Genomic DNA, 15,630 nt, shown 5'->3' with positions numbered 1-15,630 from the left:
AGATCTTATCCCCAAATATTGCCTTTCTAAAAATACTGCTGCTTATAAAATATGAACTTAAGATAGGGAGGTGGGCTAGTAAAGTTTTTTGAAACTGAGCAAATGTTTATGGTCTTTTATGCATGGCTGGCATAACTGTAATTTAGAGCCACCAAGTCCACATAATTATTCTAGCTAAATAAGAAGCAACATCCATAATGAAAAATGAGGATACCTGAACAGAATCCTTTAATGCTGGTGTTATTTAGAGATTCAGCAACCACCTCCTTCAGGCTGTTCTTACTGCGAGTGTCACTGGCATTTAATTCCACATAGCTCAAACCCAGTTCCTAATCCCAACATACAAACAAGACAGTAAAAGACACAAACAAAAATCTCTTGTATCAAATAGTTTTATACGAGGGACAGAACCTTACCCATCCACCCCAAAGTGGTCTGCCAACAAAACCCATAGCCACAGCCCTGAATTCTCTACACACCATTTGTGTCCAGGTTAGCAACTGAGAGCCAGGCAGTACTCTTTAGGCGGCCAGATCTGGCCCTGGATCCTCAATGAACTACTCACTGTCACTTGTCCAACGCAACTCCTACTGTCATTTTAATTTCTAAAAATGATTGCGGTTGCCACCAATATGAAAATGTCCCCAGAGAGAAAGAGCCAGCCTGAAACAACTGCTGGCTTCAGAGCTGACGCTTGTCTCTGCTTTAAAAACGAGGATCAAAATAGGTTTCGTCAATTAAATAGATTGGTGTGATACATAGAACAGAACAGGACATTATACATTTAGCCATTTAAAAATAATAATACTGTGATTGTAAATTTAGCTATTTAAAAAATAATATTGTGATTCAACTTGAGAGTCTCACTGGGACTGTAAAGCACAGATAAGAGTAAAAACCTAGGGCTGGATCCAGATTTATGCTGGATCAACTGCGCTGATGGGAGTGGACTTCCCTGCCCCCTCCTTCTCACTGCAGCCCTTCCAGGCCCTCAAAAATGCTACACAGAGTCAGGAGACCTTGCTGAATGGGGTGCGCTGTAGTGTGGTGGGTGGGGAGGGGGAGATCCCCAAAAAGCAGAGAGAGGAACCTTCTGGAAGCAGAGTGCTTCCTCTCACAGAAGGTCCCTTCTTCTTGCAGAAGGCAGATCCTGGATCCAACCCATAATGTAAAACGTAAAAATGAAGACAATTTCCCCTACTCCTACTCCTTCTAATTCCTAGGGAAGCAACTAAGGAGAAAGATAAGCAGAGACAAAGAAAGAAAGCCAGTCTGCATATTTGACTGTGATCCCCTCCAGCTTTCTCTTTCTATAAAAGTGGGGAAGCCTTCAGAATTCATACTAGGCACCGCTGGCTGCTCTTGTATGGGCAGCATAACATGTACATTGGCTTTTCTTGGCCAAGAGATTTAAGTGGGAAAGCAGATATCAAGGCCCACCACAGCATCAAAATATTGAAGTCTCCAAACATTTCTGCTGCCATTCAGTTACTTCTTCCATCAAGGCACCCCGGTGGGAATCCATCCACATGATTTGGGTTTCCCATGTCCTTCATATGCAAGCCCGCCATTCGTGAAAACACAACTCACCTCACAAACTAATGAAGCCGTGGTTGTTTTACCAACCCCTGGAGGCCCAGAGAGCAAAGCCGCTTTCAAACTAGCGCCATCATCTTTGCTTCCAAACTTATTGGGTTTTACTGTAGGGAAAACAGAGGGAAGTTTTATGCAATCATGTAATGTAATGCCAAAGAGGAGGACAGGCAAAATCCAATGGCTTTGTTCAGTGAAAAAGAAATGAAACACCTCCAAGCTCCAAAGCCTGATGAACAAATAGCTTTCTGCACCTGGGAAACTTGTCATTCAAGGCCTCTGACTTAACCAAATGAATCAGTCTTATAAATGCAGGAATGGAAGGGGAGACAGGATGTCTGCTCAGGAAGTAAAATCCTGGTTCCCTTGTATGTTTGCATTACAGAAACCAGATTCAGAAAAATAACTGATTAAAGCAAAACAGATTTGGGTGCAACCTTCCAACTGAGCCATGGTGTGGCATGAAGATATTGAACTGGTTTGGACGTCACTACAACCCAGGTTTAAATCATGGGTTGTTGGACACAAGCAGGAGCGCGCAAGCATGCTGCCTCTGGTACACTCTTCATTTCTGCTTTCTGTAAACAACCTACAATTGCCCTGTTCGTATGTTGTGAGCATGACATCAGTGACCCGGAGTTAACCCAATAAGAAATCGTAGGTCCAGGTTTGGACATCACGCTAACAACCAACGAACAAGGCAATTGTAAGTTAACTGAAAGAGGTAGTAAGGAGTGTGCCGGAGGCAGCACGGTCACTCGATCCCATTCACCCCCACCAATTTGTAGGTTAAATAATTGGTGTTACGTGTGAACCGAGTCATACTATGTAAATAAATTACACATGATCCAGACACCAGAAAAATGTTGTCAAGCATCAGAAGAATCATACACTGTACAATTACCATGTCTGTCGAGTGAGGTATTCTTGTGCCAATTTCGAAGCCAGCGCAAGAGTTTATTGGCACAGCTCTGGTCGCCTTGTTGTCCAATTATTGTTTTAAGGGATGTGGGCTTGTATTTGTCCACCCATAATAATACCTCCACTCCACCTTTACTTGTTTCTTGAACAGGGCTCCCAGCATCCTTTGGAACCTGCTTTTTCTCAAGGGCTTTTTGATCAAAGTCCAAACCTCTCCTTGTTTCCACAGTTTCCTTCTTGACAGATTTGGGGGTATCCTCATTTTCAAGGGTGGACTTTTTCTTTCTGGATTCACTCCCTCTCTTCAGTGGGCTACCTTTTGTTTTCTCTGTGTCAGCTTTTGGTGGGGTCCTCTCCCCCCTGGATTTCATTTTCTTTGCCTTCAAAGGGAAGTGAAGACACATGCAGGCCTGAGCTCTAAGACAATAGCTTGCAAACTGGGCTCCTAAGAATTCTGGAAATCCTTGGAAACTTATTATGGATTCCCTCAATGAACTCAGTCATGTCAAACAAATTTTCAGGGTAAATGCAGCTCCCCTTCCCATCTCCCACTGCAAAGTACAGATGCATTCTGGTGCACAAATAATTCAGACAGGGCAACAATGAGGACTAACGACCCTCACAGGTATCCTGGCCTACATAATGTGCAGAGCCGCTGGGACAGGTGAGGTTCCTTGGCAGACAAGATGTGAAAAAGGTTTGAAAAACTACTGCTCTAAGATATACTATAATGTACATCTGGTGATGGCCACCAAATTGGATGGCTTTAAAAAGGGACTGGACAAATTCATGGAGGATAAGGCTACCAATGGCTACTAGTCCAGATGGCCATATACTACCTCCTGTATCAGAAGCAGTTTGCCTATGTACACCAGTTGCTGGGGAACATGGGTCATGTCCTGATCCAACACAGCTCTTCTTATGTTCTTGCCTATTTATTTACAGCAAGCATTCTTTGGTTCAGTCCCTTCACTCATGGGGGGGGGTGTCTGTTCAGAAGCTACTAATTTCTGGGATTCTATCAGCATGAGATCAAGAGCAGGCAAGCACACTTCCTGACCTGCTCCTTTCACTGGCCTCATTCAGACATAACACTAAACTATGGCTTAGTGCATGGAACCTGCCTGTCTGCATTTACACCACAGGTGCAGAACCCCTTTCAGCATGAGGGCTGAATTCCATTTTGGAGAAGCTCTAGGGGGCTGCATTCCAGCGGTGGGCAGGGCAAAAGGAGCAGGGCCCAAAAAACATCCTGAAGTACCAGCATATTTATGCTTAAAGCTCCTACTGCCAGTAACTATGCCTTAGGAGAGGCATTTCAACTGCACAAGAGCCAGGAAACCACCAAATGATAGTTGGTTGGGGGAAAGGGGGCATGGCATTCTGGAGACTTTTGCAAGGCCAGAGGGCCTGCACCCCTGGTTACACTTAAAAGGAAGAATGCAGTTTATAGAAGTATAGCAAATACTCCCTTGAGAGGAAAATTACAGTCAATGTGTACAAACCTCTGCTTCAGCTGCTATTTCATACTTGGATTTCTTGCCCGGCATATTCCGAATTAGATCAAATAAGCCATCTTCATTAATAATTTTTGTCCCTAAAGCTGATGCCTATAACAGGAGGGAGGGAGGGAGGGAGGGAGGGAGGGAGGGAGGGAGGGAGGGAGAATTACTCAGATTTACACAGTGTTTAATGTTGAAAGTTTGGAGCAATTACACTCAAGGCAATGTGTTCAAATACAATAGGAGATGCATATCCTAGATAAGTAAAATACCTCTGAAAATCAGAGGGGTCTCTACTAATAATTTTCTCTCCTCCACAAGCAGCTTTCAACTCCAGGAGAAGAGGAGAATTGGCCCATCACACACACGGGAAAAAATGGCAGGGGGGACAAAAAGGAATCTGTTTGTTCCCTTCCTGCTGCCTGGATGGTAAGTGGTGAGGGAGAATGGATCCCATTTTTCCTTTCACTCTTCAGAAATGAGAAGGGACCCATTCTCTCTCCCCCAACCAACACACATTTTCCTGGTAAGAAGAGGAAGATGAATGAGTCCCTTTTTCTTTCTGAGGAGTGAAAGAAAAAAAAAAGAAACCAGCTCCTTCCCCACTGGGTTTCTTAGCAGAATGGTAAGGGGGATGGGGGATGGCTCACTCTTTCACTCATCAGAAAGAAGAAATTATCCTTTTCCTCCCACCCACCCCAACCAAGGCTGCGCAAGGGTATGTGAGAAAGTGGTGCAGTAATGTGGGGTCACTCAAAAGGCACCTTGTCTATGGCCCCTTCAAACTTGGTAGCAGTGCTGAAGACTATTTACATAATTGTGTTGATCCACCTCTCTGGATACCAAAACCAGGATTCTTCTCATTATTTGACATTCAAAATTATAACTTTAATGAGGACTTACTTTAGTTGAAGTGGATTCAGAATTATCATCAAGTCATCAGACAGCCATGTGAAGGTGGTCCCTGGGTCTTTTAGCCATAAAGTTTGCTCACTAATCAAATCAAGTTTGCTCACTAATCAAGGAAGTTTTCAAGAGTACCACTGTGTGCACAAAGTGCCTATCTCCCTACCTGCATCAGGATCCTTTCAAAACTTCCGTGTTTCCCCACAAAAACGCAGTTCTGCTCACCTGTCTCCAAAAGTGTTATAAAGCTTGTGAAACTACTGAAAATGAAAACTAAAATATTATGGACCTAAAGCATCATCCTTACAAGGAAAGGCTAAAGAATTAGGTTGGGGGTTAGCACCAGGAGTACATGTTCGAGGTTTATATAATCTTATAATGTGAGTCAAAATTGATAGAACAGAAGAATTCTCCCTTTCAGGGTAATCTATTGGAGGGAGCAATCCTATGGCCAGTAGACAGTGGCTAGATGGCCATAGGATATGCCGTTTTCCAGAGAACTGACCTTTGCCCACTTCCGCGCTGCCTCAGAGGCAGCGTGGAACAGCCCTGTCCTCTGCGCTCGCAAGAGGAGTGCAGAGCGGCCGGAAAGGGGCGTGGCTAAGGGCATTCCGGGGCAGGGAGGGCGTAGCTGCGAGTACGACACATCCAATGTGTTGTACAACAGCCTCCTTCCCTGCTCCGTCCTCCCGTGGCTAGACAGCCGCAATCAGCTGTCTACCCAAAAAAGCAAGGCAGGAGATGCGCAGAGGGAATGATCCCCTCTGTGCTTCTCCTGCTCTGCTTTGGATAGGCCGTTACCTCCAAGTTTGGAGGCAGCCCCCTATCTCGATAGGATTGCACCCTAAACCAATTAGGACAGGCTATGCTGGCTGGGGACATTAACATAGCTGGCTTTGAAAAGGATGAGAAAAAGTCATGGAAGATAGGTTAATCAATGGTTAATAGCTATGACAGTTAAATGGAACTTTGAGATTCAGAGACAGCATATTTCTGAATACCAGATGGTAGGATTAACAAGGATAGCTATTACCAACTTGTATGGATTCTAAGTTTCCAAATGCACAACCAGGGACAGAATCCTGGAGGAGATGAACCTTGATTTAATCCAGTAAGAGCAATTCTGTTCTTAAGATCAGAACATGGCAATTCTTCCTCACCACATGGCGGGTGAGCAATGGCTACATTTCCTGGTGTGCAGCAAATCAATGCCAGCAGACTGCCCAAGATGAATGCGATGCGAGATGGATGTGAGATTAGCAAGATAGGAGAAGAGGATAACGAATGAGCCAGGAAGGCAAGAGGCCTCTAACTATGATTCAGCAAGGAGTTCCATGACTGCAACTCATTTAGTTCCATCATATCTGGAATAACTTACCTTTTCACACTTAGACATACCACAGTCACGACCCTTAATAAGATAGTTTGTCTTCTTGCTGATATTACCAGTTACTTTCCCCCCATAGCGCTCGATCAAAGATTTGGCCTCATCACGTTCAATAGATTCCATGACACCTGTGATCACAAATGTCAAACCTTCCAAGCAATTTTCACCACCCTAAAAATCAAAATGATGCAACAGGAAGTATTACATTAATGGCACTGGATGTGAAACTGACAACAGCTTTGTTCCAAGATAGTGAGAAGTAATGAAGTATTTCTATAAAAATCATGCTATTTTTCATCATATCTTGTGGGTGGCAAGTGAAAATTGTTTCTTGGCCCAGTATATATGCAGTGGTGGCTTCCTGCAAATCAGTTTGCAAATCTGAAGCCAGCTTTATAAACACATATTCCCTCCCCAATCTCTTCCCAATGTTAGCTAGGATTTCATGTTACATGAGCACCAAAGCAAGCCATAGTTAGCTCATAACTATGTTTTTCAAACTCATTTTAAACCATGGTTTCAGTCTCTGATTTAGGAGGGAACCATGGTTTACATTAATCATAGTATCAACAAATACCTGGACTTACTTGTGGTATTTCTTTAGAGCCAAGCGCTTTGGGACCTTCTCGGTTAAGGAAACTTCGATAAGCCTGATAGTTGGCTCGCTTCTTTTCAGAATCCTCAGGACTTATTGACTTTAAAATGTAAAGAAGGGGAAAAAATCACATAACATGGTTGTAATCAGGTTCCACATGACTCAAATTATGTGAAAGAATGACTATTCATTAATAAAGAGACAAACACAAGTATCTGGCCTCCAACAGACTGAGATGACTATGAAGTTGGGGGTGGGGATAATCATCCTCTAACAACAATAGCTACTACTACTACTACATTTGACACACTTCTTTTTCTGAACCTTATGCACAAAATGGGCACATCCACCTGCAGTGTGGTTACAGAACCATGCATGTGTATGTATTCCATATGGATCCTTCTTACATGGCTGAGCATTTTTATGTATTTGTTCCAATCTGTTTTCCCCATGGATGACATCATTCAGTCCCCTTCTCTCTTCCCATCAATCATAGTATGACTTGATCTGTTCCTGCCTGATCAAGGCTATGGATGAGCATACTGTTGTGTAGCCATCTGCTAACCATTTTCTCTCACCTTTATGAGCCAGCATATCCCAATATTCCTTGTGGATATTTATTCCTGAAATTTTCTACAGGAAAAGCCTCAACAGGAGGTCAGCAGTTTCATCTACTATGGCAATCCTGCAACTGCCTCACCACGTTGACAGTTTTACGAACAAATTGCTTTAATGTTTGTGTTACACAGTACGTTAATCTTTACTCAAGAAAGTTTTTTTTTCATTTAAAAAAACACGTGTTTCATTTCCTCAGGGAGTGTTACTATCCTGTCATGCTCACAGAAGGATAGATACACACACACACACACACACACACACACACACAGCTGGCTGCACACACTCTTGTGTAGCCCATCCGCTGACCATTTTCTCTAACCTTTATGTGTAAAGTCTTACAGAATTGTTCACAAAGGTTACAAACAGTACATAGCTAAAACTGACAAGGTTTTCCTCTCACTCCTGCAGCCATCTCCAAGCCACTTCACAGCAGAGATGAAATAGACATTAGAGAACTGAAATCTCCCGTCTGCCAATATAGTCCTCTGTTATTCACACCAGTGTCCGGAACAAGGAGTATGAGGAAGGTCATAACATAACTTAGCTCAACTAGGTTCTAATGCTGTCCCCAGCCAAGAGATTGGAAGACATTCTTCCAGACCACTCATCAGCTTAAAGCACACACATACATGGGAAGTGCCAGTATCCAAATTCCAAAATGCAAGACGAGAGAACAAAGGCCTCATCCCCCTCCACTAGCATGGGGTGTGAACACACTTCGCCCAAACTACCTGGATGAATATGTAGCCTAGGAACATGCATGCAAATCAAGTGTAGTGCACTTGACTGCACTATAACTCTGCTGACAGCCAGGTAAAAAACTACATCCCAGATGCATTAAAGAACAACAGTAATCAAACATACTGTCCCTCAATGGTGCTCCTCAAACCTACCTTAGATTTTTGGGGAGAAACCTTCTCCTTTTTAGGTGTCTTCTCTTTGGGTGAAACTGTCTTTCCTTTTGGAGTCATACTTTCTTTTTTGATATTCTCTCCTTTTGGAGTTCCATTTTCTATCTTAATACTCTCTGCTTTTTGCTTCAGCACTGCCAACTTGGAGCTAACCTTTGATGACACCATCTTATTCCCTAAATCCTTCCTTTCTTTGCTAACAGAAGACTCTGGGAGAGGACTCAAGAGTCTTGTAGTTTCCAAGTGAATCTTTTCCTTTGCAGAATAAGTTTTTGAGTCAAGAGTTGAACTGGCAGGTTTCACTGGGGAGAAAAGAAAGCCTTAAGCATAAAACAAATGCTATAGCCTGGCAACCTAAACATCTATTTTTCCGGACAAGAATTACCTTTGTGAGACTGCTTATTTTTTTCTGCTTCATCTGGGCTGATTTTGGCTGTTGAAGCTATCTGTTTCTCTTCTGGATCTTTTCGAGGCTAAAGTAGTAAGAACAGATTAAAAGTTGTGTTCATGAATAACTACTGTGGTGAACTATTACTGATAGTAAACGGGAAGCTATTTTTGCAGCTTAACTTAAAATCTCAATCTCAACCATTTTAAGAGAAAAATCACTCTTAATAGTACTTTATAAGTGGTATTTAACTCCTTTAAAACTCAGTAAAGTGTATCAGACATTAATAAACTGATTAAGTTGGAGATGCACAATCACTAGTGCAGATTACTTTCATATATGTTGGTAGTGATGTCCTAAAAGCCGGGCATATTTGAAGGAAGTAACAAAACTGATTAGACAAATTGTTATGTATTGTCATTAATACACTTAATATTTCTTCTGGGATACACTGAGGATGTAACCCCATGGCACAACCTTGAGTAGATTGGTAATTATTACAGCTCACATGGAGCTAGCGCAAGAACATGGGAGAATGCTCAAAAGTCTACAAGTGACCACCCTGTATATCAGTAGTGGGGAACCTGCCAGGAGGGGAGAACAATGGAAGCCACTTCCCACTGATGCATGCCTTTTGGAACAGACACCCAATAGTACATGCTTTCCCCAACCCAGACTTTCCCTCATGACAGAATCATAGAATCACAGAATAGTAGGGTTGGAAGGGGCCTACAACACCATCGAGTCCAACCCCCTACTCAATGCAGGAATCCAAGTCAGAGCATCCCTGACAAATGGCTATCCAGCCTCGTCTTGAATGCCGCCAGTGTGGGAGAGCCCACTACCTCCCTAGGTCATTGCTTCCATTGTCGTATTGCTCTAACAGGAAGTTTTTCGTGATGTTCAGCCGGAATCTGGCTTCCTGTAACTTGAGCCTGTTATTCTGTGTCCTGCACTCTGGGATGATCGAGAAGAGATCCTGGCCTTCCTCTCTGTGACAACCTTTCAAGTGCTTGAAGAGCGCTATCATATCTCCCTTCAGTCTTCTCTTCTCAAGGCTAAAAATGCCCAGTTCTTTCAGTCTCTCTTCATAGGGCTTTGTTTCCAGTCCCCTGACCATCTTTGTTGCCCTCCTCTGAACCCTCTCCAGTTTGTCTGCATCCTTCTTAAAGTGTGGTGCCCAGAACTGGACACAGTACTCCAGATGAGGCCTCACCAGTGCTGAGTAGAGGGAAACTAGTACTTCCCGGGATTTGGAAGCTATGCTTCCATTACTGCAGCCCAAAATAGCATTTGCCTTTTTTGCAGCCACATCACATTGTTGGCTCATATTCAGCTTGTGATCGACAACAATTCCAAGATCCTTCTCGCCTGTAGTGTTGTTGAGCCACGTATCCCCCATCTTGTAACTGTGCATTTGGTTTCTTTTTCCTAGATGCAGAACTTGGCATTTATCCCTGTTAAATTTCATTCTGTTGTTTTCTGTCCAGCGCTCCAGTCTATCAAGATCACTTTGAATTTTGTTTCTGCCTTCCAAAGTATAAGCTATCCCGCCCAATTTTGTGTCATCTGCAAATTTGATCAGCATTCCTTGCACCTCCTCCTCCAAGTCATTAATCAAAATGTTGAAGAGTACTGGGCCCAGGACTGAGCCCTGCGGTACCTCACTCGTTACCTCTCCCCAGTTTGAGAAGGTCCCATTGAGAAGCACTCTTTGAGTCCGATTCTGTAGCCAACTGTGGATCCACCGGATCGTTGTTTCATCTAGCCCACTTTGAGCTAGTTTGCTCATCAGGATATCATGGGGCACTGTGTCGAAAGCTTTGCTGAAGTCGAGGTATATGATGTCTACAGCATTCCCACGGTCCACAAGGGAAGTTACTTGATCAAAAAATGAGATCAGATTCGTCTGGCAGGACTTGTTCTTGACAAATCCATGTTGGCTTCGAGTAATCACTGCATTGTTTTCAAGGTGCTTCCAGATGGATTGCTTTATCATCTGCTCCAGAATTTTCCCTGGGATTGATGTCAGACTGACTGGTCTGTAGTTCCCAGGTTCCTCCTTTTTACCCTTTTTGAAGATAGGGACAACATTAGCCCTCCTCCAGTCATCTGGCACTTCACCCGTCCTCCATGATTTCTCATAGAGAATAGACAGCGGTTCTGAGAGTTCTTCTGCCAGTTCCTTTATGACTCTAGGATGCAGTTCATCTGGCCCTGGAAGTCTGAACTCATTCAAAGTAATTAGGTGTTCCTTGACCATATGCCTATCGATCTCAAGCTGCAATCCTGCCCCTTCAGCCTGTACTTCGCCTTTGCCAGGGGGGTCATAGACCCTCTTTTGGGAGAAGGCTGAGCCAAAGTAGGGATTGAGCACCTCTGCCTTTTCTTTGTCATCTGTTATCGTTTCCCATCCTTATTTAATAGCTGAACCACCATTTCTTTCCTCTGCCTTTTACTATGCACATAACTGAAGAAAGCCTTTTTGTTGTTTTTTGCATCCCTCGCTAACCTCAGCTCGTTCTCAGCTTTAGCCTTCCTGACACCATCCCTGCAATTCTGTGCTACCTGCCTGTACTCTTCCTTTGTTACCTGGCCTTCTTTCCACTTCCTATGTGTGTCCTTTTTTGTTTTCAGGTCATCTCTAAGCTTTTTGTGAAGCCACTTTGGCTTCTTCTGTTGTCTTCCACCTTTTCTTCTTGTTGGAATGGTTTGTGATTGTGCCTTGAGAATTTCCTTTTTTAAAAGCTCCCACCCATCTTGGACTCCTTTTCTCGTTAGTGTCGCTTGCCATGGGACCTTACTGATCATTGTTCTGAGTTTATTAAAATCAGCTTTCCTAAAATCCAGGGTACGCATTTGACTACATTCGGCTTTTGCTGCCCTTAGAACCAAGAACTCAAGTACAATATGGTCGCTTTCCCCCAGAGTTCCTGTAACTGCTGCTTTATCCACTAAGTCATCTCTGTTGGTTAGGATCAAGTCAAGGATAGCTGATCCTCTAGTTTCTTCCTCTATTTTTTCCTCTACTTTCTGTAGGAGGAAGTTATCTGCCACACTAGTAAGGAATTTCCTGGAGGGGCCATGTTTTGCAGAATTTGTCTCCCAACAAATATCGGGGAAATCGAAGTCCCCCATTACTACTACATCATGCTTCCTTAAAACATTGGCTATTTGCTTTTCAAAAGTTTCATCCTTGTCTTCTCCTTGATTGAGTGGCCAGTAGTAGACTCCAACCATCAGGTTCCTTTTATTCTTTGCTCCATTTATTTTGATCCAGATGCTCTCGATGGGGCTACCAAGCTCATCCTCCTGTATTTCTGTGCAGAGATATGTATTTTTCATATACAGTGCAACCCCGCCTCCCTTTCTGTTCCTCCTGTTCTTTTTGAACAAGTTATATCCTTCAACTGCTGTATTCCAGTCATGAGAGTCATCCCACCAAGTCTCAGTTATACCTATCAAGTCATAATTTCCCTCTTGGATGGGAGGGAGGATGGAAGGGAGTGTTGGGTGCTTTCTCCATCTCTGCTTTAGATGCTGCTACTCCCAGGGGCACAAAGCACCTTTGGGAAGTGGTGCCCAACAGTGCACACTTCTTGTCATGCAGTCGTACTCTTAGGAAAGACTGGGTGGAAATTAGCGTTGTGTGCTTTCTCTGCCTCAGTCCCTACTGGGCAGCTGGAGTGCCAACCACCTGTCAGTTGCAGAGAAAAGCCTCCACCATTCCCTGCCAACTCAGAGATGGAGCAGGATGGTGGAGACTTTGTGCCTGCTGGGTAATTGGAATTCCAATCATCCGGCAGAAGCAAAGAAAAAAGGAGACGGCAGAAAGACGGGGGGGGGGGGGGAGAGAGAGAGAGAAGTGTAGCATTGCCTACTGGCTCTGGCTCTGCCCACTCTCAACTACAGCCCAGAATTGACTTTTCCCATGGATTAATGGCTCTCCACGTGGTCAAACTTACCCAGTTAGTACATTTTAAGCAATTCCCTACTGAACCTCAGGTGCAGCTACAGAGCAGGATATATTTTTCTGAAATTGCAGATTTCAAAAATTAGCAAATTCCAATTTTAGATAAAATCTCCTGAAACTATCCCTTCTGCGCTTTCTATAAAGTTTAGAGAAAGCAAGGAAGGAAGCGTTTCAGGAGAATTTATCTCAAACTGGAATTTGTTAATTTTTGAAATCAGCATTTTCAGGAAAATATACCTATGGATATGTTATATTTTTTGAAAATCTAAGTATGAGAAATAATGTATTACATTATTAATTGAAATAATTACTATTGTACCATGATTAGTTTATAATAAATTTAAAAAGAGATGTGTTCATTCTAAACTGAATTTTTCCTATATGACTGCAATTTCATATCATTTCTACAATATTTTATCTATAAAGTAGGCAGGCAGGTCGCTATTGAGAATATCTGTCCCAATCAAAGCAGACTGTGCTTATTCAGCACAGAGACAGCGGATGACCTTCATACGGTCACATTTATACAGTAATCATTTGAAGATACTGGTCCATAATTTGTAGCAGAATTTGGTCTTGACCAGGGTTCTCAGGGGTAGGCATAGGATAGGGGTTGGCAACTGAGCTACCAGGCCAAATATCTGCAATAGACATCACCTCAGGGCTCTTTAGAAGAAGACATTGGAAGAGGTACACAAAGTGGAGGGAAGAATGACCCATTCCCTTGTCATTTCTCATTTGTCTCTTTTCTTCCAATGGCTCTGACAGGACCTGGGGGCTACTAGAGAAAATACTAGACCAAAGGCCAGAGGAGTTTGCTTTAAAATTACGACCTTGGAAATGCAAGCAAGAGTACTATGAACAAGTCACCTGTATTTGAACAATATCAAGGAATCAAAAATAAACTGAATATACTTCACATTTTAATACCAGAGCGTTTACATCTTTGCCGTTCAAAACTGAGCTACTTTGTCAGTAAATCAAGATTAGACAACCATACTCTTTTTTTTAGAGATTAGGAAGCAAATAATATCTCCCTCGCTTTCCAAAGTTCAGGGTTTAAGTGTTGTTGCTTATGAAGCCAAAATGGCACCACCCCATACACAAGAGGAAGGCATCAATAGGCTTGGTGGGGGCAGGCAGGGGGGAGAATCAGACACCAAGGCTTGCAGAAATACAAAAAAAGAACTTGGGGGGGAATGGGGGTGGGAGGAGAACCACAAAAACACCCCAGTGATGACTGAGCATACTCAATAGCTACAGAACGCAGACTCTCTGTTGATGGGGCAGGGGCTGAGTGGTGGTGGTAAGGGAACAGAATGGAATGGCTGGAATCCTGAGCAGCAGCACTCCACATTGCTACATTTTGTTCTTTCAATTTCAGTTGTTTCAAAGATTTATGAACCAACCTTCAAAGTTGCTAGCCTGCTTCTTCTCCCCACTTTGTACAATAAAGTATCCATAATACCAGAATTTCCTAAATTATTGGAATTATTAAAGAGATTAGACCATTGCCATTTTAGATCCCCTATCTGGATCTCCACTAAGTCATCTCAGTGTTGAGTCAGGGTCAGCAACAAACAATATCCGCTAGTAGAATGGCTCCTGGAAATTTCTGTTTATCAGCTTTTCAAAATTCAGCCACAGATCAGTCTGTAGCCTAGAGCAAGTTGTGCGGGCGACCCTTTCATCAGGAAGGTTTGCAGAAATAAGATTCACTCCAGGAATTATACCATAGCCAAAAATATTTACACCAAGCAGCCACTTCACAAAGTGTTACCTTTTTCTTTTTTGGTGTTTCATCCAACATGGCCAGAGTTCTGGCAAATTCTTCATCTTCATGCAGCTGTCTCTCCACCTGTAAAGAGTATAAGCCTCATGTTATAGTAAACTGACATTGCTAATAATCAGAGCTTTATCCTGCTTGCAGATGAAGACGGATATTAGGCCTAAACAAGAGACGTTGCTGAGCTCCATAATTCATTGGACTGGAATATAAATCTTGGCAACTTGTAATTCTTGCATCGAGCCTCCCACTGCCATGTTCTTCTTTGACTCCATTCATTTTTAATCCAAGCTAGAGAACTCCTCTTCAGTCTCTGTCTCTGTTTCTGTCTGTCTCTTGTCTCTGTCTCTCTGTCTCTCTCACACACACAAACACACACACACACGCCCCTCCTGCTTAGCCTGTTGCGACTCTATGAGAGGGAGAAGCAGAGCCATTCCACCAGTCCTGCAGAAATAATTAATTTCCCCCCTCCCCCCCTTCTTTTTTCCTTGTGTGCCGTGTCTTTTTAGATTGTAAAACTACAGGCATGGACTATCTTGTTTGATTATATACAAGCTACTCTGGAAGCCTTTTGGGCTGAGGAGTGGCATAAAAAGACCTCAAATAAATAAATAAGAGGAAGGGAGGCCTCTCTTTCCACTCCCTCCAGTGTTGCTATGGCAGCAAGCCAGGCACGTGGGGTGCTGGGAAATTTTGTTTTCAGTGCTCCTCGTGGAATGCTGGGGAAACTACATTTCTGGCATCTGGCCTTGTGCCCTAGTAGCACAAGAAGGGAAGGCAGGCTTGCAAGCGCGTGGTAAGATGGGGCCTGGAGGCTCACTGTGAGGGCACTAGGGCAGACTTCCCCAACCTTGTGCCCTCCAGAAGGTTTGCATTTCAACACCATCAGTCCCAGACAGCATAGCCAATGGTTGGGAGTTGTAGCCCCAAACATCTGGAGGTTGGGAAAGGCTGCTCTATGGTCTGATTTAATTCACAGGCCTTGAATATGCCAAACATTTTCCGCTTTTGTGAAAATGGGGGGTGGGGGGAAAGAGAGAGAAATAC

The 15,630-nt window shown here is 43.3% G+C and overlaps 1 protein-coding gene across 9 annotated transcripts in view; it reads right to left on the bottom strand.

The window, feature by feature from the left end:
• Positions 1-15,630, bottom strand: part of RFC1 (replication factor C subunit 1) — a 63,770-nt gene that overhangs the window by 16,872 nt on the left and 31,268 nt on the right. For all 9 annotated transcript variants that reach the window (XM_084856887.1, XM_084856884.1, XM_084856885.1 and 6 more), the window contains 9 exons: positions 14,575-14,652; positions 8,819-8,906; positions 8,416-8,735; positions 6,897-7,004; positions 6,301-6,480; positions 4,020-4,124; positions 2,498-2,894; positions 1,591-1,700; positions 215-329 (listed from right to left, as the gene is read on the bottom strand). In XM_084856887.1, the coding sequence (XP_084713013.1) occupies positions 215-329; positions 1,591-1,700; positions 2,498-2,894; positions 4,020-4,124; positions 6,301-6,480; positions 6,897-7,004; positions 8,416-8,735; positions 8,819-8,906; positions 14,575-14,652 (1,501 nt within the window). The remainder of the gene's footprint in view (positions 1-214; positions 330-1,590; positions 1,701-2,497; positions 2,895-4,019; positions 4,125-6,300; positions 6,481-6,896; positions 7,005-8,415; positions 8,736-8,818; positions 8,907-14,574; positions 14,653-15,630) is intronic.

This window comes from Heloderma suspectum, chromosome 5, assembly GCF_057233095.1.
Source record: "Heloderma suspectum isolate Gila_16-S chromosome 5, 16-S_ref, whole genome shotgun sequence".
In the NCBI taxonomy this organism is placed as follows: domain Eukaryota; kingdom Metazoa; phylum Chordata; class Lepidosauria; order Squamata; family Helodermatidae; genus Heloderma; species Heloderma suspectum.
The sequence above is the reverse complement of the archived record's forward strand: the minus strand, read 5'-3'. Positions and strand labels throughout refer to the sequence as shown.